We start from the raw sequence: 21911 nt of genomic DNA, 5'->3' as shown, positions 1-21911 counted from the left end.
ATGCAAAATATCTTTTGCTTATATAGTTAGACTGATTAATAGTTCCCATATCAGAAATCAAAACAAGAAGCTTTGAAAGAAAAGAATGTACAAGTATATACTCCATTAGACAGAACAGTGACATCATCACCCATCTGTAGGCTCTGGAAAACTCCATTCTATGCTTATAAAACAATAAATCTGTAAAAGAAAATAATAGTCTTAGTGTTATTATGAAAATATTTTAACTCTGTGAATCCACTAAAAGTGTGTCAGAGACCCTAAAAGGACTCCAAATCACAATTGCAAAATCACTGCGCTATAATAAACATACACACACAAACACAAAACAGCAATTGTAGCTAATAGGCCAATTTGAAGATAAGATGGAATCACAATAAATACAAAATTGATCTAAAGGAGACATAAAGTGATAGATAAAAAGAAAAAATATAGCAACTTGCCAGATTTAAAATAAACCATATTGATGATTGCACTAAGTGTAAATTGTCTAAATATCACAATTAAAAAAGAAAAATTACCAGATTGAATAGAATAAAAACAAGGCCTGATTATATGCTATTTATAAGAATCCCACTTTAAATATAAGAAACAGAGTGCAAGCAAAAAGATGGAGAAATATGCACCATGCAAAAACTAATCAAAAGATAGCTCATGTGGCTTTTATTAAAGTTTACTAAAGGCTTCAGAACAAAGAATTTCACCAGGGATAAAGATTGATATTTCATAATGTGAAGACTGAACTTCATCAAAAAGACATAACAATACTAAATGTATATGCATGTAATAACAGAGCTTCAAAATATATGAAACAAAAACTGATAGAACTGAAAAGAGAAGAAGACAAAATCTACAAGTATAGTTGAAGATTTAAAAAACAGGCGAATTTCTACAGTTGTTGGTTTGAATCACTCAGTTGGGATCTGAAGTTTTGCTCAGCAAACTGAATTTTAACCTATACTTTTGAAAACTAGATATTGGCTGGCATCAACTGATTCTTCAATCAACAGAGGGAAAATCCCAATGTAATCTGCACTGCTTATACCATACCTGGCTTATGATGTTCAGAACTGAACATCATACTTAAGCATCAGGAATTTCTGAATTGGATGAAAAGAATGAACAGAGGCATTGAAACTATATGAAGTGAGAAGCTAAAGAAATGGAACAGTTTACTATAAAAATAGTTCAACACTGAATAACTAAGATCTGCCTTCACAGATCTGGAAGCTCCCATATGGAAAAGAGACCTGATTTAATTCATAGGGCTTTGTAAATTAGATTCTGAATTCTGGAACTTCTATGGAGAAGCATATTAATGATTAGGACAAAGACATTTTACTTTAATAATTTTTGTTTTACAAAAAAATAGTGGTTCACAGGATTGGAATATTCCTGTTATTGAAATATACAAACAAAACCATATACCCATTTGTCAGAAATGCCAAAAGATCATTAAGTGGGAAAATGAGTCAGATATTTTTAAATTCCCTTGAAACCCTAGGATAGTACAAACTTCTTCCCAGAGGTCTGGCCTGGCGATGTTTTGTCCAACTGAATCTCAATCATACATACCTTCCTCTACCATTTTGTTTCCCCTTTCTGTTATCTCTTGAATGCGTGGTTCATGGCTGGCAATGTTCTCCAGGATGACTCTGTGCCTATTCAGAAGCTTTTTGGAAGCAATCAGGTCCTTTCCTGCAGAGGAAAGGAATTTCAAAGTTTTGGATTATCCTGGTGTATGGAAGTGGCATACCTCACTTTTTTAGAACTCTTGGACCCACAGGTTCTTCCCTTTGAAGTTCTAACCATTGAGTAAGATTCTTTAAATTTATATCATCTGTCTGAATTCACTCTACTTATCTTTGTTCTTCCCCTGGCCTCTTTTTATTAATAAATTTCAATTCACTGTTATACAACAGATAATGAAAACATCACTATTTTTGTTGAAAAATAGGTACAAAGGCAAGTAACTTCTTAGTTCAAATGTCCAATATTATGCACACAATTGTCTTTCAGCATATTGTGATGCACAAGGAAGGAACTTCTACTTGCTAATTTCTATGGGCTTCAGAAAGTTTTTAAATTTTCTATGCCCAAGTTTTCTCATCATGAAAAAGGCACAGTGTAACTGGTTTGAAGATCTATTTGTAATCATTAGAAATAACTTTAAAAAAGTGCCTCATTGATTGCATAGCATTAACAAGCAAACAATAAATACTACTTACTGTGAATTTCCTTCATCTTCTAAGATCCTGAAATCCTGCTGTCTGCTTTATCCTCCCTGTATCCTAACCATGCTTTATCTCTTTTCCCTCTAAACTTTCTTTCTTACTACTTCCCATTCAAAATATACTCTCTAGAAACTTTCTATGCCTTTCCAATAAGCCTCAGGCTTTTATCTTCCAGGAAGTTTTCCCAGACCAACCCTTTCATTGTCCTCATTGTCCAGCCTTTCATAGGTGTTTCCAAAATATGCATACTAAGTTGCACTGTATTTGTGTACACCTTTTTCTCTGCCTCAGTATAAGTATACTGGCTTTGACACTGGTGAACTAGCAGCTTCTGAAGGAAAGGACAATATGTGCTTTATCTGCTACTTCACCCCTGCTATTGTCAGAAGAAAAATCTCATATAATTTATAAGAAGGGGCCAGCTACAACCTAAACACAAACACTTAGTATCTCAGACATTAACCATGACTGTTCAAAGACCTTCACAGTTTTAGAGCAAGCAACAAAACGCTGAGCACTCTAGCTCTTCCCAGGGGCCCTAAATTCATGGCATTGCTCATGTCCAGTTTTAGGAGGTGTAATTTTTTAGTATAATTTTTAAAAATCTTTTTATGAAGGACTGGACAAATTTTCATGAATGTGAGAAGAAACAGCTAAGAGCAAGCTTTCTAGACTCCAACTACTGTACCCCAGATATCTCTCAATCTATAGACCTTGGTCCTTTCCTAATGGCTCAGCCTGCTCGGGCTGTACTAACCAAGGTAGGTGGAAGTAGCTGAGGGTTCAGTCTCTTGGATCCAGGCCTCCTCATCCTCTGTGTCTCTACAAATCAGCTGCAGATGGAGAAGGTCTAAGAGCTTCTTCTTTCGGGTGGCCAGTGGCTCTTTCAGAGCTTCAAATCGGTGTACCAAGGACTCCTGCCTTGCCCTTATATCCTTAGAATCAGGATGGCCTATTTCTTCAAAATATGTAGCCAGGTCTGTAAGGGTATCCACCTGATCCTAAGGGAGAAATAGAATGAATGCCAAGAAATCCCATCATTTAGTAGGAAGTAATAGGAGTTTGTCGTGGTGGAAACGTGGTCATGGGAAAATCAGTTCCCATATGCACTCTGTTCTGATCTCTAATTAAATCAGTGAAATGGAGTTGGAGGGGCTGCTACACTGGGGACCACCACATCAGGTGAGGGCTATTCATACGAAAGTAGTTCTCAAAACATATTTTAGAAACATCAAAATATTTATAGAATGCTTCAAGGAAATCAGAAAAATCAGAACTGCAGAGTTTGATTGTTTAAGAGTATTGATAAACTGGGCCCCAAGGAAAAAACTGGAAGTGTTTTTCTATCTCAGTTCACCTTCTGTATTCTTTCTCTCTCTTTAAAATGAGCTATAACTGCAAATAAATGGAAACTTCTCAGGCTTAAGTTTGTTGCATAGCAGAAACAATACCTATGAGATGAAATGTGATGTTATAAAAATTGTCAGAAGCTCAGAAAGATAAATTTAACGGAATGCCTTGCCACCAGCTAGTTGTCCTCCTTTGAGCCATATCTGAGAAAGGAGGGATACAGAAACAGGATTTTGAAGGCTCTTCCTAGAAATCAAATTTTAGTTGTCTACCTATATGGTGAAATAGATACAATAGTACACTACATTTTTATTAGTGAGGTAAACTATACCTGGCCTGGCAGACACAGTACCCAGGATTTTTATTTGCTTGTTTTTCTTGTTTGTTCATTGGGTATAAGAGTGGCACATAAGCAAGTGAGAGGTAGCATTAGGACAAATACCTAATGCACGCAGGGCTTAAAACCTAGATGACAGGTTGATGGGTGCAGCAAACTACCATGGCATATGTATGCCTATGTAACAAACCTGCACATTCTGCACATGTATCCCAGAACTTAAAGTATAATAATAAAAAAAGAAGTTCTTCTAGATACAGAGAAACATCTGGCATTTTGTTTTATTTTTGCTATTTTGCCATTCAGTGCTCAATCTATAAAGGGTTTTATCTATGGCTCCTCAATTTGGAAAAAAGTTTACAAATATGGACTATCAGTAACTTGTTAAAGCACATACTCACTTCTCCATAAAAAATTAGAGGCCTTACACTTTTACACTGTGGGTAGGAGTGTAAATTAGTTCAACCATTGTGGAAGACAGTTTGGTGATTCCTCAAGGATCTAGAACCAGAAATATCATTTGACCCAGCAATCCCATTACTGGGTATATACCCAAAGGATTATGAATCATTCTACTATAAAGACACATGCACATGTATGTTTACTGTAGCACTATTTACAATAGCAAAGACTTAAAAGCAGCTCAGATGCCCATCTATGATAGACTGGATAAAGAAAATGTGGCACGTATACAATATAGAATACTGTGCAGCCATAAAAAAGAATGAGTTCATGTCCTTTGCAGGGACATGGATGAAGCTGGAAGCCATCATTCTCAGCAGACTAACACAGGAATGGAAAACCAAACACCGCCTGTTCTCACTCATAAGTAGGAGTTGAACAATGAGAACACATGGATACAGGGAGGGGAACATCACACACCGAGGCCTGTCGAGGGCTTAAATACCTAATGCATGCAGGGCTTAAAATCTAGATGATGGATTGATAGGTGCAGCAAACCACCATGGTACATGTATACCTACATAACAAACCTGCACTTTCTGCACATGTATCCCAGAACTTAAAGTAAAATAAATTAAAACCAAAAATCAGATAACTTATAAGGAAATAAAACTAAAATCCCTCAGTAGCCAACTGTTCTCATTTCTTAGGACATTTTTGTAAATCAGAACATAATGGAAGGATTTTCAAACATAATCATTATCATCATCACTATAGATCCACCGTACTCTTTGAAAACCTCTAATGTAGTGCAGGATGCACCAGGCGAGGGAGAGAGGATATCTGGCTCATATACTTGGCTGCCAGTCCATTGCCATTTGATCTTGGGGAAAGTTCTTTCACCTGTTTTGATCTCAGTTTCTTAAACTATATAATGAAAACTTTGGGCTAGAAGATAGTGAAGATCTTTTTCAACTTTAACATTCTATATCTAAAATTTCCTTTGCAAGTATCATTTCTTTGCCTCTACCCACATTAGGAGTTCCAATTCCTGGTGACCAGCCACCCTAACTTTCCCAAATGGTGTCACACACTCCTATTTCTTAAGCTCTTACACATACAGTTTATCTTCTTCAAGATGGCCTTTTTTGTTTGCTTTTAGGCAAAAAAAAATTAAACAAATTATACCCTTCCATCCTTTGAAACTCTGTTCTCCGGGTAGATTTCAAAGCTATATTTGTATGATTTTTCCTACTCCAGTCTTTTACTTTATTTAAAGCCCCAGAGAGCCATCTCTAAAGGTATACAAATGACTTTTTTCCTGTTTTCTGTAGATTCTTCTGTTTTTTTTCCATTTAACTCAGAGTGACCATAGAGTAGGCATCATGAAAGTGTATTTTTAAAAGGCAGATTAGTGGGGTCTTCTAGGGAATGGCGAAATCATTTTTAAATACAAGCTAGGATTCCTGGGATGAGAAATTGAGTTGGCCAGAAGTGGATTTCCACTGAAATCTCCCAAACCTCATATAGAATATCCACAACCTAGGAACTTTTGGAATAAATTCATTTTAAATAAGAGTCTGGTATGATGTTGGAGAAAATATCTCTGAAACTAGCAACCTTGACATCAGTTCATAGTTCTTTCTGGCTCTGTTGTTAATTTTTGCTGTGACATTGGGAAAGTCACTTTACTTCTATTGGTTTCAATTTTCCTTATTTTAAAAAAAGGTAGATTTAAAATATTTTTAAGCTTTGAATCACAGAATACCTGAACAGGAAAAGACAACTTTATCCCAACCCCTTATTTTATAGGTGAGGATAGTGAGGACACTGAGATGCAAAAAGTGAAATGACCTATCAAAGATCACATAACTAGTAAGCCACAAGGATGTATATACAACCCAGATTTCTAGATTGAAAGAAGAGTTTATGTTTAGAAAAGTCAATAAAGCCTTACACCAACCATGAGGTTCTGACCAAAGACACTGAGCACCCAGCACCCCTGGCTAGATTGGAGGAGATTTTGGGAAAAGGCAGTTGGCTTACTAAAAATTTTGAATTTTTACCTTTGGTTCTTTGCTCTTTTGCTCTCTGAATAATAATAATTACTTATTAATTACTTATTACTTAATAATGAGTGTGCTCAGAGCATATACACCCATTGCTTATTATTACTTATTAAGTAATAATAAGTAATAATTACTTATTAGGTAATAATAAGCAATAATTACTTATTAGGTAATTAATAAGTAATAATTACTTATTAGGTAATTAATAAGTAATAATTACTTATTGCTTAATAATGAGTGTGCTCAGAGCATATACACCCATTGCTTATGGCTGGCCAAAGAGCTAACAACAAACCTGACGAGCAGCCACAGCCGACTCCAGGAGGCCGTGTTTCCTGAGTCGATTCTGCACATCAGCCAGGCCTTTCCCATAATCCTCAGAGGTGACTTGCCACTCCACCTCCTCCAGCCAGCGCTGCAAATCTTCTGCATTATTTTCAAATTGCAGCTGCTGGTTGGCCTCATGCAACTGGGTCCCTGGGAGAAGACATCAGGTAGAAGACATTAGGTACTGTAACTATTCCTCTTTACACTATAATATACCTTCCTCCAATTGAAGGATCAATATAATATTTTAGTATTGCAAAGAGGGAAATATAACTGTCTCACATGTCTCACAAAAAGTCATCTTAAATTTGTAGAATTCTGATAATATTTGTTTCTGAATATAGTAATGTTCTCAAAGCAAAAATAAATAAGAAGTTATATTGCCTGATAAGATCTAGTTCTGCTGTGTCAGATTTTAACCATCTTGGGTGTTTCCTTATGTGATTTTTACTCTCTATCCAGACCTCTTTTTCAAGGAAATTCAAATCCAAACACTCTATTTTCTAGGAGAAGCATAATGAGGTTGGTTCAGTTTCAAATTTGTAAGTTTCTTTTTATAAAATTATTTCATTGAACTTTGCTTTCCCCCCTTAGTGCCTGTCTTTCATCACCAACTGTTCCCCACAATTTTGTCTTCCAGAAAATGTCTTCATTCACACTCTGCTCAGATCGATTCTGTACTATGATCTTATTGCAATTATTTCCATTATTTCTGCAAAGGAATTGCTGTGTCTCCTGATGGTGAAGAGTAGCAGTGATATATTGTCATACCAAGTTTGATTTTGTTTTTCTAAACCAAAATTAAGGATGGTATCCAAAAAAAAATCAGTATGACATATTTATTCTGTAATCAAGGAAAAGTTATGTTTATAGATGATGTTTATAACAAGGGGCACACGAATAGAAAACTCATTATTTTTAATTACTAAAAATTGATTCATTTTCCAAAGTAAGGGGTAAAATATAAGTGAAGACTCTCCAAGAAGACATGTAGGATTGTTTTAAGAGCTTATAGCAGAGCCTAAACACTTTCAAATAGGTTTAAAAAGATCAACAAGTCATCAGGCTCTATGAGAATAAAATGTAGGAAAATCACGTCTGACATCAACAATCTTTTAATGTCTAATGAGTCATAATATCTTGTCTAGCTTATAGAAAGAAAATATGTAAAACTCATGGTTCAAAAATACTTGTTCAAAGGAAAGAAAAACAACAAAGTAGGAAAAAAGTGAGGAAAACAAAAGCAATTTCAGCTCACCTGCCACTGCCAAAAAAATGTTTTTAAAAAACCCTACACACTTGAAGGAAACATAAAATTGTGTTAATATTTAGTGTTATAAATTCAGGTTGGATTTTTAAAATTTTACCAATAAAAGAATAAAAATAAAAGATATAAAAAAGAATAAAAATAAAAATAAAAGAAAGACACATGGAAGCAAATGAGTAGTATACCTTCTCATAGAGGCCACCAGATAAATTTACAGTAGTAAATATAAATGTAGTAGATTTCAGAATTTAGAAAATGACCTTTCACCAAAACCTCTGCTTTTTACCTTTCTGTTCTGTAGCCTCCAGCAACTCCTTCCAGAGGCTGGCAACTTCACTCAGACGAGTGGTCACATTGTCAGAGGCATAGTGACCACCTTCAATCATCTCTTGGCCAGTTTTCTGTATGTTTTCCAGCAGGGTCTCATTAACTTCCAATTCCTTTTCAAAGACTTGCTGCTTTTGAACCCTGCTCTTCAAGTTCTGTATGTCCTGAGATAAGATAAAAAAAAAAAAAAAACATTACTTGAAGAATGAGGAACAGAAATTTTGAAAATAAGAGGTTACTTCTCACTATAAATCTAATGAACAATGCTAACAATAAGATAAAAGGGGAAACCTTCCTAGTCCAGCATTTGAGAAATTCATGCAATGAATCCCTCTTTCTACATGTGGCAGACATGGCAAACTAAGCTGGCAATTTTTTTTGCTGGACTTAGATATGGCTTGAAGATCATTTTGAATATGACACCCCATTCAAGCACTAACAATCAGAGCTGTCATGAAAGGTGAAAATTATCTTCCATTCCTCACCGCATACATGAACTTTCCATCCATTTGACCCATATAGAGATCTGTTTATTAAACATATACTGGAGCCATAACTCATCTAGTGAATGCAAACACATACAAACAAGCTTCACAAAATGAAATGCAAGGATAAGATGTTCATAGCTCTATCAAGATATAAGAACAAAAGGATCAGAAGTATACATTTAAGACTAAATAATATAAGGAAAATAAATACTTTCAATAGATACTGGCCTAGAAATCAAAAGCCTAATTCTCGTCCTGATGGTAAATGTGAAGGTTTGTAAACATACAAGTGTGTACATAATAGTTTATATTATATAATATTTTTGAGTGCAATATATGTGTTAGTACAACCCTAAGGAAGAGGAATCTATGGCACAGAGATAATTCAGGAATTTCCATAAACAAACTAAAGCAAAAATTCAAGCCCAGGTTTACCTGCTCCAGAGTTCATGCTTCTAACTTTTTGTTAAACCACCTTCTAAATAACTGGATAACTTTGGGCAACTCAGATCCTGGTTTCTTTAACTATAAAATAAGGGGCTGTTCTCTTCCAGCTACAACATTTTATAAGTTTATATTATACCAAATATTTAGGTTACTTTTGAGTTCCTAGTAGTTTTCACAAACTTTAAATGTATTGGTGGGATTAGACACAACATTTACGTACTATAGGGATGCAGAGAGGAGCAGAAAAGGTGAGAAAAGGGCAATAAGCAGCTTAATAAGGAACATTCCCTACTTTCCCCCATTTGGCTAAGAATCACCAAAAATTGTGCCAGAGGAAAGAGGTGAAGAACATCAGAGTATAGGAAAACCAAAATCTAGATCCTTGATATTTAACTGTATAAATAGCCTTCAGGGAGTCATTGCCCTTTTCTGAGCCTCTGTTTTGTCATCTATAAAATGAGGATCAGCAGCTGAATGCTAAAGTTCATTTTACTTCAAGACTGTACTTCCAAAGAAAGGAACTCCTGATGACTACATCCAGCTGCTGAAAACTCTGCCTACCTTGTAATCTTCATCATCTGCCAACTTTTTCTTCTTGTTGATCCAGTTCTTTAGGTCATCTGAGTCCTGATACAGTTTTTGCAGAAGCAATGAATCCTTCAGCAATCTACGTCTAGTGGCAGCCTTTTCACGTAGTGCATTCCGCCGGGCTAACAGCTGCAAAAACCACGAGCAAACTTACTGTCAGCAAAACCAAATATGGACACGTGAGATTTTCTGACCACCCTGGTCACCATGCCCACCAAAACTCTTCTTGATTCTGGTGCATAGGCACACAGAAGCTCTAGGCCCTTGGACATACCCCGTCACGGATAGCAGTGATGTTCTCTGAATCATAATGGTCATCATCAATCAATTTGGTTGCAGTCTTGTCTACAGTCTGAAAAAATAAAAATAAAAATGAATGCTATTCCCTCAGTGACCACTGAGTAAGTGGCCACAGTTTGGGTAGCTGTTTAAAGATGAAGCATAGCAATGTGGGAAGAGAAGTTTGAAGGCCAGCAGATGTAAGTCCTTATTCAGGTTTCTGTTATAAATTGTATTTCAAAATATATACCTCAGGCCATGTCAATTACATTCTCTGTACCACAATATTTTTTAAATACAGGTTACAGTAAATGAATGCAGATGTCGCTATGAGATGATTGATTTATTCTTGTCTTCAAGAGTAAGCACTACCAATGATATAGCCATGTCCATAGCCAGTCTGTCCATCTATCTATCTATCCATGTATTCATCTCTCAAATATATCTCTATCTCTATCTCTACCTCTATCTCTATCTCCTTCTATCTCTAGCTCTAGCTATATCTCTATCTCTATCTCCAGTTACATAGGAGAAGAGTCAGAAATTGTAGAGGTAAGTTTTCACCCTTGTTTAATCAGAAATCCCCCAAATTACTAGAGCTCAGAATTAATTGATTGGAATAAGAAAATGATCTAAAATAAATGATAACACTTTATAAACAATAAATTATTTTACACTGTTAGCTTTGACCAATGAGAATCAACAGAAAGGACACACATATCAATTAATGAGGGACTTGATATTAATTGGACTTCCACCTCTTCACCATATTGATTTAAGATTAACAGAGAAGACTAGGAATTTGCCTGTTATTTTTGTTGTTGCTGCTGCTGGTGGTGGAGGTAGTGGTATGTATGTGTATGTGGCAAGGGTGGTGTTAAAGTCAGCAGCATCCTAGGAACAGCCAGAGACATACAATGTATTGGACCCATGAAGTCTTCCTTTCACTTCTCTGAGTCCTGCCTTTACATTCACCAGCTTTCTGGGACATTGTAACTTAAGGCTCACAGGAAAACTCTGTAGTTGTATTTGATGAAAAACAGAGATAAAGATATACTATAAAGGAAAAATATGCTGCAAAGGAAAAGAGTAGACAGTACTTAGATATCTAGATGTTACCAAGGAAGAGAAAATTATATTAAAAGATTGCTAGAGAGTAAGAAATGAAAAAAATAAAATTTCTAAGTAATGATTCTATACTGAATAAGAATTCAATAATTTCTATTTACACTGCAGAAAATATAAAACAAAATCATACACTTCATCAGAAAAAAAAAAACATGGCCTATCATCTAGAAAAACTTTCCAAATATCCTTTGTAGAACAAGAATTGTGTGATAAAAATTGGTATAAGTATTTTTCTGGCTATTTTCACTTTTTTCCTAAAGATTAGTATTAGGTTTTGGCTTTCTCACTATATAAACATTTTATGTTTATAAAATTAAAGAGTTTGAAAAACACACAAATAAACACACCAACAATGAAAGAAGAGATGCAACTTGATTATGGATAATGCTCAGGCTATGTCTGGTAGTTACAGGAGCAATGCTGTCTGGGGACAAGTATTGTGTAAAATTATGTATACAGAGAGGGAGCCAATGCCCAAACTAGGGCCCATTTCTTACTATGATCTTCTCTTCCTGGGCAATAAAGGCTTCCTCAAAGTCATCATGCTTCTGAAGAAGGGCTTCTGCACTGCCCAGTGAGTTTCCCAGATCCTCGTTTTCCAGGAAGGCCTGTAGAAGACAGAAAGACACACCTAAGCTGCGTCTGACCAGTAAGAAACATTCCTCTTGGCATATCTCTGAGACAAGGACTAAGGCAGGAGGGAACAAGGTGGGAATTAGCACACATTATGATAATGGGTAGAGATTAACTTTAAACAGCAGGAGCTTCAGGCCTCCTTCCTGACACTCTCATACAATTTTCTCACCTATGTTTCTGGGTCTGTCCACATGGAATTCCTCAACCAGTCTAGACATTATACTGAGCTCTCAAAACTGCCTCAAGTGGCCTACTCACCTCCACTATGGTGTACCCTGCCTGACTCATCAGTTTTTTCTTCCTGACCCTTTACCAATTTGATATTTATTTTGCTTTATTTCAATTGTAGTTAAAGCCTCTCTGCTATGTATTTAAGTATATATGCTTTTGTTGATGAGGGAATTGTAGGAGCCTTATAGAAAGGGCCCATCTTTTCTTTTTCTTGTGGATCACCCTCTAGTTCCCAAGACAAGCTTTGACTCACAGGAGTGGTTGTGAGGGAACTCACGGTAGTCATGGTGGCAAATGAAGGGTGAGAGAAATGACTTCTAGAGATGGCATGGACCCCTCCCGTTACCTCTTGTCTACTCATCCAACTGTCCACTTGCTCACTGTCTCGGTAGAAGAGATGAAAGTCCAAGCACTGCTCATACTGATGATGACGCTTTTCCCACAGTTCCAGCAGGGCAGCCCAGTTGTTGGCAAGTATTTCCATCTTTGGAAAGAAGGAGATAATGTATATGGAAGATAATTCATTTATTTTATTCTATATTTATTATGCATATAATAAATGCAAAGCCATTTAAGGATAAAAAAATAAACAGCAAATGGGCTTTTAAGATTCCAACATTTAAGCAAATGATTGTATTATAGGAAGAATGGGATAAATTCCATAAAAGAGGTAAAACACTATATGTATAAGGAAATGAAAAAGACTAATTCTAATTAAGAGAGCCAGGAAGTAGAAGCATGGGAAAGCATGGAAAATCTCATACCAAACAGAGATTTAAAAGGTAGGGAATGGGTATCAGGACTTAATGCCATAAGCAAATGAACTGCAAATAATTGTTAGATAATGTAATGTGAGCTAGAGAAAAGTGCAGTGTCTAAAAAAGTGTAGACAGTCGATGAAATCCAAGTTCATAGAGCACATAAAACATCACACTGAGAAGTTTGCATTTTATTCCCAAAACAAACAAAAACCATCAGGGAAAGAGAGAAGAGACATTCTCAAACACATGAAAAAGCCTTTGTTTCTGGTCAAGCATATGCCTAAGAATTTCCAGCTTGTTACACCTGCAACTGTATTATCTCCATCAAAAAAGCAGAATAGGGCCAGGTGCGGTGATTCACGCCTGTAATACCAGCACTTTGGGGGGCCAAGGTGGGTGGATCACTTGAGGTCAGGAGTTCAAAACCAGCCTGGCCAACAAAAAAAAAAGTAAAATAAAATAAAATACAAAATACAAAATACAAAAATTAGCCAGATGTGGTGGTGCACACTTCTAGTCCCAGCTATTCAGGAGGCTGAGGCAGGAGAATCACTGGAACTCAGGAGGCAGAGGCTGCAGTGAACTGAGATTGGCCACTGTACTCCAGCCTGGGCGACAGAGTGATACTCTGTCAACAACAACAAAAAAGCAGAATAAACTATCAGAATCCCAGGATAACTGTTAAGTTTTTAAGGACTTCTTTGAGTTCTGCTTTTTCTTTGACAGAGCCTTGTTAAAAAAAAAAAAAAAACAAACAAAACTGTATTATAATGTCCCCCACAGAGTTCTGGGAGAAATCAAAACTTGGTCATCTCAACCTCATCCACTGAACAGTGCTAGAGGCTGTGCTTGGCATCTAGTGAGATGCAAAGAGGCATGTGGATCTTACTGTAACTATCATTCCAAGGTGTGCCTAGACTCTGCCACTGGTGCAAAATCTCTCTGGGTCAAGGTGCAGAGGTGAAGCCCTGTGATGTAGGAGGTTAGGATGATGATAAAACTGATTTCTTCATTCAGTGGAATTCTGGGTGTTTAAGATTGTCCTGTTATTTAATGTAAATTTGAAAATCACAGATGCAGGAATGTCAGCTTAATTTGAGATTGGATAGAGGAAAGAAGAACATGCAGAGGCACTGTGGGGGACCCAGAGATGAATCAGGTGCAGTCCTCCTGGAGTTTACAGTCTAGAGATGAGCATGGGAAGGTCACGAAACTGGGCATATGTCAGGAGGCAAAATGGAATGGAGGTTTCAAATTAGGTAGAAGTCAGAGGGTTGATGAAATAAAGGCTCAGAAATGAGGAAGCACACATCATGTCTTGAAAATTCCAAGTGACTCAATTTAGCAAAACAGTAGAGTTAACTCCCCATATCTGTAGGCTCCACACCTGTAGATTTAACCAACCATGGGTATAAAATATTTTTTAAAAATTCCATCTCTATTGAACATGTACAGACTTTTTGCTTATTCCCTAAATAATACAGTATAACAATTATTTACATAGCATTTACATTGTATGAAGTATTATAAGTAATCTGAAGATAATTTAAAGTGTACAGGAGAATGTACATGCATCGTATGCAAATATTATGCCGTTTCTTGAGCATCTGCAGATTTTGGCACCTGAGGGAGGTCCTGGAACCAATGCCCCATGGATAATAAGTGATAACTGTATATGAAAGGAAGCAGTGTAAAAGTTTGATTCATATTATTAACATGTTTAAATGACTTCTATCCTTTTCCCATTCAGAGATTATCATATTATTGTGAGATTATGTAAAGACTACATATATAATTGGAATTTAACAAACTCTATTAAACTAGATTACCTTTTCCCGAACTTCATCGGAGGCTTCATGATTGGCATCCAGGAGGTCTCGACCAGTCTCAGCAGCAGATTGAAATCGGTCATGGTAAGAGTCAATCTCATGCTGTGGCCACAAAACAAAATGTCTCAAAATGCAGCAAGAAACCTGGCATTTCTGGTATTCAGCCAAATAACCTGCCCCCTCCTCCTACTGGCGAGCCTTTCTTCTCTACCTTATGCTGCTGATGCCTGTCCAGCAGAACTTCTCCACCAGCCACATCTGTTGGCAGCTCATCAGCATTGATCGCAGCAGTCTTCTCCTTCATCCAGCCTGAGAGTTCATCAAAGTCAGATGAGAATCGATGGTACCTGTGGGAAAAGTGAGGTAAAAGACAGGAAGGAGAAACCAGATATGAAAGGACATTGAACAAAGATTTAGGTTTGGGTTGAGGTAAGATGTATGAGTTGCTCCTTACTCTAATCCTAGGTTCCCTTTTTCCTGATTATTTCCTGTTACTTACAGTCAGAGATTAGTGGTGCAGGTTGTAAGTCCTTCACCCCAGGTTTTATATTTCTAGGGTAGGTATGTCACTGTGGGATGTGACCCATGAGCATTACACCTCCACCACCTCAGGGTCACACCTACCCTAGAGGTACTTAAAATGGAGTAAGGTGCTCACAATGCAACCAACAAACAATACGTGTTGCTATATAAATAAGAATCACCTTGTGGGAAGGAAGAACTAGAATTAGCGTTAGGATTCCTCGTGTATCTAGCTCATCTTTAACCCTGTTAATAAGAAGCAAGAGCTGCAAAACAGTTACCTGTTTTAAAAAGTTAAATGCTCATCTTTTGTTTTGAAATCATAACCATATGACAAGCACTGTCCTCTGGGTATTTAAGGACTAACCATAAGAATTAATACTGAAATGATGCCTGGTTATTAGGGGTTTTTGTAAGCTTGTAATCCACATTCAGGAAATAATACTGAAGTTATTTTGATGCTCTTCAGCTTGTATTTCATGTCTTTCAGTTCCTTATCTAGAGTCAGAATTTTGAAATGTTTCTTCAGTTGCTTTTCCAGCTTTTTGAGCCACTTCATAGCATCCCACAATAATACAAGCAGGGGAAGATGGAAATTTGCAGATGAGTGGAGGTGTGATGCTGATCACAGTAGTCTCCTTTTATTTGTGGGAGATACATTTCAATATGCCCAGCAGGTGCCAGAAACTGCAGATAGTACCAAACACTATATACACTACATTTTTTCTTATACCTATATGCCTATAATAGAGTATGATTTATAAGTTAAGTACAGCAAGAGATTAACAACAATAACTAATGATAAAATAGAACAATTAAATAAAATAAGAATTATTTAAACATAAGCACTGTGATACTAAGACAGTCAATCCATAACTTAGACTGCTACTAAGTGACTAACGAGTGAGTAGATATACAGCAAGGATATGCTGGACAAAGGAATGATTCATCTTCCAGTGGGACAAAGTGGACCAGCCAGAAATTTTATAATGCCTCTTTGAATAATAAGCAATTTAAAACTTGTAAGTTATTTATTACTGGAATTTTCCATTTAACATTTTCAAACTGTGGTTGACTGCTGTTAACTGAAACCACAGATAAGGGGGTACTACTATATTATATCAGTCACAAAGGACTTCCTTTGGCAACTTAAATCTTTCGTCTCTACTGAGCAGGCAGGAGAGCTGATTCTCTCGCTATTTGACTTCCTTTACTCTTATTTCTTCTCTTGCTATTACATGTGGGCCCTGTAGAGATAGGTAGAGCAATAAAGGGGAGGGATTTCCCACCAATAAGTAGCCTGCAGTTTTTCATATCTGCTGGTGGCCAGGGCACGAATGTGCTCCCAGTTGGAGACCAGATCTTCTTTCATCTCCTGGATCTGAGGTGCATCTGAAGGATGGGAAAGTGTCAGCTTCTCTGCTTTAGCACATAACTCCTTCACCTTTGGGATGAAAAAGAAACCTAGTAGGAAATCCAAGTACTCTGACTCCCCCTGGCAAAGCTTTGTGGGAGAGGTATAAAAAGTCATATGAATAATAATAATTTAGACATAGACATACGAATAGATTTCTATTAATATACTAATGTACTATATTGATAATTACAATTCACTAAGTAATTTTCAGTCTCTCATTATGCTAAGTACTTTACATGAATGTTCTCATTTTATATTATTCATTTAATAATACCATGAGGTAGCAATTGTTCTTATTTTTCTTTTATGTGAAAACTGAGAGATTAAGTATTTTATTTGCTTAAGATCATTCAGCTAGAAAACGTCAGAAGCAAGGTTCCGAACTAAGTTTTTCCTTCCCCACCCCTCTATGCCATTTCCCTAAATATTACTGTGGGAGGCAGAAAGACATTTCTGTCCACAAGGCCAAGAAAATTTCAGTAATGCTGGATCATTTTCAGCACAACCTCTGAGGAGCAGGGTTACTAGGGCAAAATGTGGACATGGGTGGCTTTTCACATGTTATTAGCCCTTTCATTATACTCGACTATAACCAGATGATGTCTAGGGATTGGAATTTCCACACCATTATTTGTCAAATTATGGGTTTTATTATTCATTATTAGAGAAAAAGACCAAAACAACAACAACAAAAAGGAAGAATGAAAGAAAAAGTAGAATGGTGGAAGTTTGCAGAAACTGGAAACACGGATAGGCCTAAAATTAAATTACAGCAAATGTGGATCTTTCTGTGGGCTGACTCCCCTGTGCACTCTCAATAGTAATTGGTTTACGTTCTGGCTACATTTGTGAGGGGAAGAAGTAAAGGATGGAAATCATTTAAGAAAATAGGCTTGTTCTAAGTTCTAGTGTGCCTGAGATTTTCCAGGTTTTAAAAGGAAACCTAAAGGTAGGTTTAGCATTAAGTGTCTTGAAGTTTATTTTAAAAGGAGAAGACAATGCTTTTCTGATCTACTGAGTACAAAAAGAATCAGGATTCAGCTGCAACAGAACAAAATGTGGTTAGATGAAAGGGTAGAGTCTGGCCACGGTGTATTTTACTCAGTGAGATTAGGAATCAACCTTGGAGGTATATTTGTTTTGTTTTTAAATTGTGAAATAAGTTAGGAAATCACAAGAGCATATAAAACATATGTGTATATTTAAATAAAAATAATTCAAATGAAAATAAGGTATATCCAGTATCCACGTATAAGTTAAGAACTGGAAGGAAGAAGCGTATTCAAGTGCACACAATTTCTTCTCCATTGAAAACAGTGAACTTATTGTGCCCTCTGGAGGCATGGTAATAGGCAAGATAATCAACAATTGCCTCTTCTAGCTCAATGGGCTAGCCATTTCTCTAACAGCGCCTTACCTTGTCACTCATGACTGCAAGATTTCTCTCAAGTCCCTTGTGACTGTGAAACAGTGCTTCAGAGGCAACAAGGTCTTTGCCATAGTCCTCAGAGGTGAGTACAGGTTCCTTCTCCTTGATCCACTGGATGGCTTCAGTCACATCCCTGCAGACATTAACAAGAGCTCCAACCAAAGAAGACAGCAGGCATTACAGGGCAAACAGTCCAACAGAACTCACAGCAAGGACCATCCTAGTTGACCCAGGAGCAATTATCCTTTCTTCCTACATACTAGCAAAAAGTAATATAAAATGTTCTTACTTAATGGTTATTTCTATTAAGATGTTAAGGTCCTGGGCTTCTTGACAGCTGAGCCTCTAGAGATATGTTCCATATCTGGGTCAGCTCTTTAGGAATGCTTTTCTTCTTCCTAACTCCATCTTCCATTTAATTATTAACCTGCTTCCCTTCCCTTTGCAGCGCTTCCATTCCTAAGTCACCAGTGCTACTTTTTTAGTTATTTTGATCTCCAATCTCTACATCCTTGGCCATAGAGGAGGTCACAGATTTCTTTACATTCCCCTTTGCTGTCCCAAAGGCAAGTACATGATCCACTTTTGTTTGAAGTGTTGACCACTAATTGCTAACAGAAGTGGAAAGAGCCTAATACAAAGACACAGTTTTTATAAAGCACTTCAAAGTTTTCCATAAAGCAGTGGCCAGATCCATACCTTTTGAATCGTTGTAAGTCTGCAGCATTGGACAGAGCTTTCTGTCTCTGGAGAGCCAAACCACGAAGGCGCTCCCAGGCAGCATTCACCTCATTTTGCTTAAACTGAATTAAGGGTAGGTCAGGATGGTTTCCCTGTTGAAGGAAAACAACACTGGAGTTACACAGAGAAGAGATTATATTTAAAAAATTATTCAAACACTTTTCATTTTACATTAGTTCATACTTTTTCAGAAGTGAAAACTGACCATTGTAGCCAGGCACTGAACTTCATCATAGCCCTCCTCCCTAGCTCCAACTTGATGTACATTACCAAAACCTAGAAAAAAAACCTGCCAGATGTTGTATCTGTGCCCACAGCAGTGGACTAGCCTATTAGCACAGGTTGCCCAGCCCTAATGTTATTTTTAGAGCTCCACCTTGTCAATGCTTGAAATCTCCTTGAAATCCTGGAAACCAAGGAAAAGAAGAGGAAATTCCTTTTATGAAATATGACTTAATTTTCTCAAAGACTAGTACTGTGGGTCTTAACTTTTTTGTGGTCCTCACACCTTTGAGAATCCAATAAAAGCTATTTTTCTCTTCCCAGAATTATACACACATGCTTTCACATACGATTTTGCATAAAATTTCAGGCATTTTTGCAAACCATCCAAAGTAGTGAGATCTGTGAATACTAGATTAAGCTGGAAGCATCAGTCTGTTTTGATACTTTGCAATTTTGAGGCATTCCCATATGCCTAAGTCTCCTTACTCTTCCTGTCCCTGTTTCTCTCCATTTTCATTCCCATTCCCAAGTCTCTCCAGACAGAATTTTCTACATTCTCCTTCTCATGTACATGGTTCTTTCTATTACAGCAGTGTAGGCCCCACTCAAGAGTACAGAATATAATCTAGCTGTGTTGGATTTATTCTTTCTGTGATAGATTGGAAAAAAAATGGCATGCTATTTTGCTGCTCATCCCTTCAAAAGGTAGAGTATGTTTCCTCAAGTCTTGGATCTTGGATGGTCTTTAACTTGCTTACTGATAGAAAGTAGCAGAAGTAATTTTCTATGAGTTCCAGCACCTAGACCTCAAGAAAACTTTCATTTTCTACTCTCATACTCTTGTAACACTGGTATGTAAGAAGCATCGTCTACTGCATGATGAGAGGTCACCCAGAGATCTCCTCAATCCTCCCAAATCATCCTCATCAGGGCCCCAGACGTGGGATTGAGGCCACCTTAGATTCTTCACCCCAGCTGAGCCACCTGATAACTTCAGACACATAAAAATGCTAGGTAACATCAGGAAAACAGCCCAGCAGAGCAGCTCAATCATCTGACTCACAAAGTCATTAACAAGTAAGATGTTAAATTTCTTGATTAGTTAGACAGTAATAGATAAATGAAAAACTTCCACAGCAAGAGAAAAGTGATGGAGGTAGAAAATTTAGAAACTACTGGAAATATGGCCTGAAAGAAAAATAGGAAAACATAGGTTATTTTCCTACTCCAGCACTCATTCATTCTGAAGTCTTCTTTTTATTAAGTCAGGAAAATCATTCTCACTATAGAGCTGCAATCATAATGAAACTATAAATGGAAAAGCAAAATATAGCCAACTGTTGGAGTTTATTTATTTTACATCTATATACTTACGTACACATGTAAACTTATATATATATACATCAAAAACTTAAGTATTTTCTTAAGTAAATAAAAGTAAAACTGCTTCCTTTCCTTCCTCAATCCTCCGAAATAATCTTGTATAATGATATTACCTATGCATATATATGTATAAATAATGATAGCTCAACATTATTTTATATGCTCTGCTACTTTATTTTTGAGTTTTTTCATGAAGAAAAAGTGCCCCATTGGGAGGGGCACCCGTCATTGCCCAGGCTTCCTTAGGTAAACAAAGCAGCCAGGAAGCTCGAACTGGGTGGAGCCCACCACAGCTCAAGGAGGCCTGCCTGCCTCTGTAGGCTCCACCTCTGGGGGCAGGGCACAGACAAACAAAAAGATAGCAGTAACCTCTGCAGACTTAAATGTCCCTGTCTGACAGCTTTGAAGAGAGCAGTGGTTCTTCCAGCAAGCAGCTGGAGATCTGAGAACGGGCAGACTGCCTCCTCAAGTGGGTCCCTGACCCCTGACCCCTGACCCCCAAGCAGCCTAATTGGGAGGCACCCCCCAGAAGGGGCAGACTGACACCTCACACGGCCAGGTACTCCAACAGACCTGCAGCTGAGGGTCCTGTCTGCTAGAAGGAAAACTAACAAACAGAAAGGACATCCACACCAAAAATCCATCTGTACATCACCATCATCAAAGACCCAAAGTAGATAAAACCACAAAGATGGGGAAAAAACAGAGCAGAAAAACTGGAAACTCTAAAAAGCAGAGCGCTTCTCCTCCTCAAAAGGAACACAGTTCCTCACCAGCAACAGAACAAAGCTGGACGGAGAATGACTTTGACGAGCTGAGAGAAGAAGGCTTCAGACGATCAAATTACTCCGAGCTACGGGAGGATATTCAAACCAAAGGCAAAGAAGTTGAAAACTTTGAAAAAAATTTAGAAGAATGTATAACTAGAATAATCAATACAGGGAAGTGCTTAAGGGAGCTGATGGAGCTGAAAACCAAGGCTCGAGAACTACGTGAAGAATGCAGAAGCCTCACGAGCCGATGCGATCAACTGGAAGAAAGGGTATCAGCTATGGAAGATGAAATGAATGAAATGAAGTGAGAAGGGAATTTTAGAGAAAAAAGAATAAAAAGAAACGAGCAAAGCCTCCAAGAAATGTGGGACTATGTGAAAAGACCAAATCTATGTCTGATTTGTGTACCTGAAACTGATGGGGAGAATGGAACCAAGTTGGAAAACACTCTGCAGGATATTATCCAGGAGAACTTCCCCAATCTAGCAAGGCAGTTCAACATTCAGATTCAGGAAATACAGAGAACGCCACAAAGATACTCCTCGAGAAGAGCAACTCCAAGACACATCATTGTCAGATTCACCAAAGTTGAAATGAAGGAAAAAATGTTAAGGGCAGCCAGAGAGAAAGGTCGGGTTACCCTCAAAGGGAAGCCCATCAGACTAACAGCGGATCTCTCGGCAGAAACTCTACAAGCCAGAAGAGAGTGGGGGCCAATATT

General features: G+C 37.3%; 1 protein-coding gene across 1 annotated transcript in view; it reads right to left on the bottom strand.

Moving 5' to 3' along the window:
* Positions 1 to 21911, bottom strand: part of SPTA1 (spectrin alpha, erythrocytic 1) — an 84953-nt gene that overhangs the window by 50075 nt on the left and 12967 nt on the right. Inside the window, exons 6-18 of the mRNA XM_054497331.1 lie at positions 18768 to 18901; positions 18057 to 18201; positions 16512 to 16666; positions 14912 to 15047; positions 14701 to 14802; positions 12457 to 12594; positions 11741 to 11851; positions 10111 to 10188; positions 9810 to 9965; positions 8273 to 8477; positions 6688 to 6869; positions 2992 to 3235; positions 1576 to 1698 (exon numbers count right to left, since the gene is read on the bottom strand). Coding sequence (XP_054353306.1) covers positions 1576 to 1698; positions 2992 to 3235; positions 6688 to 6869; positions 8273 to 8477; positions 9810 to 9965; positions 10111 to 10188; positions 11741 to 11851; positions 12457 to 12594; positions 14701 to 14802; positions 14912 to 15047; positions 16512 to 16666; positions 18057 to 18201; positions 18768 to 18901 — 1909 coding nt within the window. The remainder of the gene's footprint in view (positions 1 to 1575; positions 1699 to 2991; positions 3236 to 6687; positions 6870 to 8272; positions 8478 to 9809; positions 9966 to 10110; positions 10189 to 11740; positions 11852 to 12456; positions 12595 to 14700; positions 14803 to 14911; positions 15048 to 16511; positions 16667 to 18056; positions 18202 to 18767; positions 18902 to 21911) is intronic.

The sequence above is a fragment of the Pongo pygmaeus genome, chromosome 1 (assembly GCF_028885625.2).
Source record: "Pongo pygmaeus isolate AG05252 chromosome 1, NHGRI_mPonPyg2-v2.0_pri, whole genome shotgun sequence".
Taxonomy (NCBI): Eukaryota; Metazoa; Chordata; class Mammalia; order Primates; family Hominidae; genus Pongo; species Pongo pygmaeus.
The sequence above is the reverse complement of the archived record's forward strand: the minus strand, read 5'-3'. Positions and strand labels throughout refer to the sequence as shown.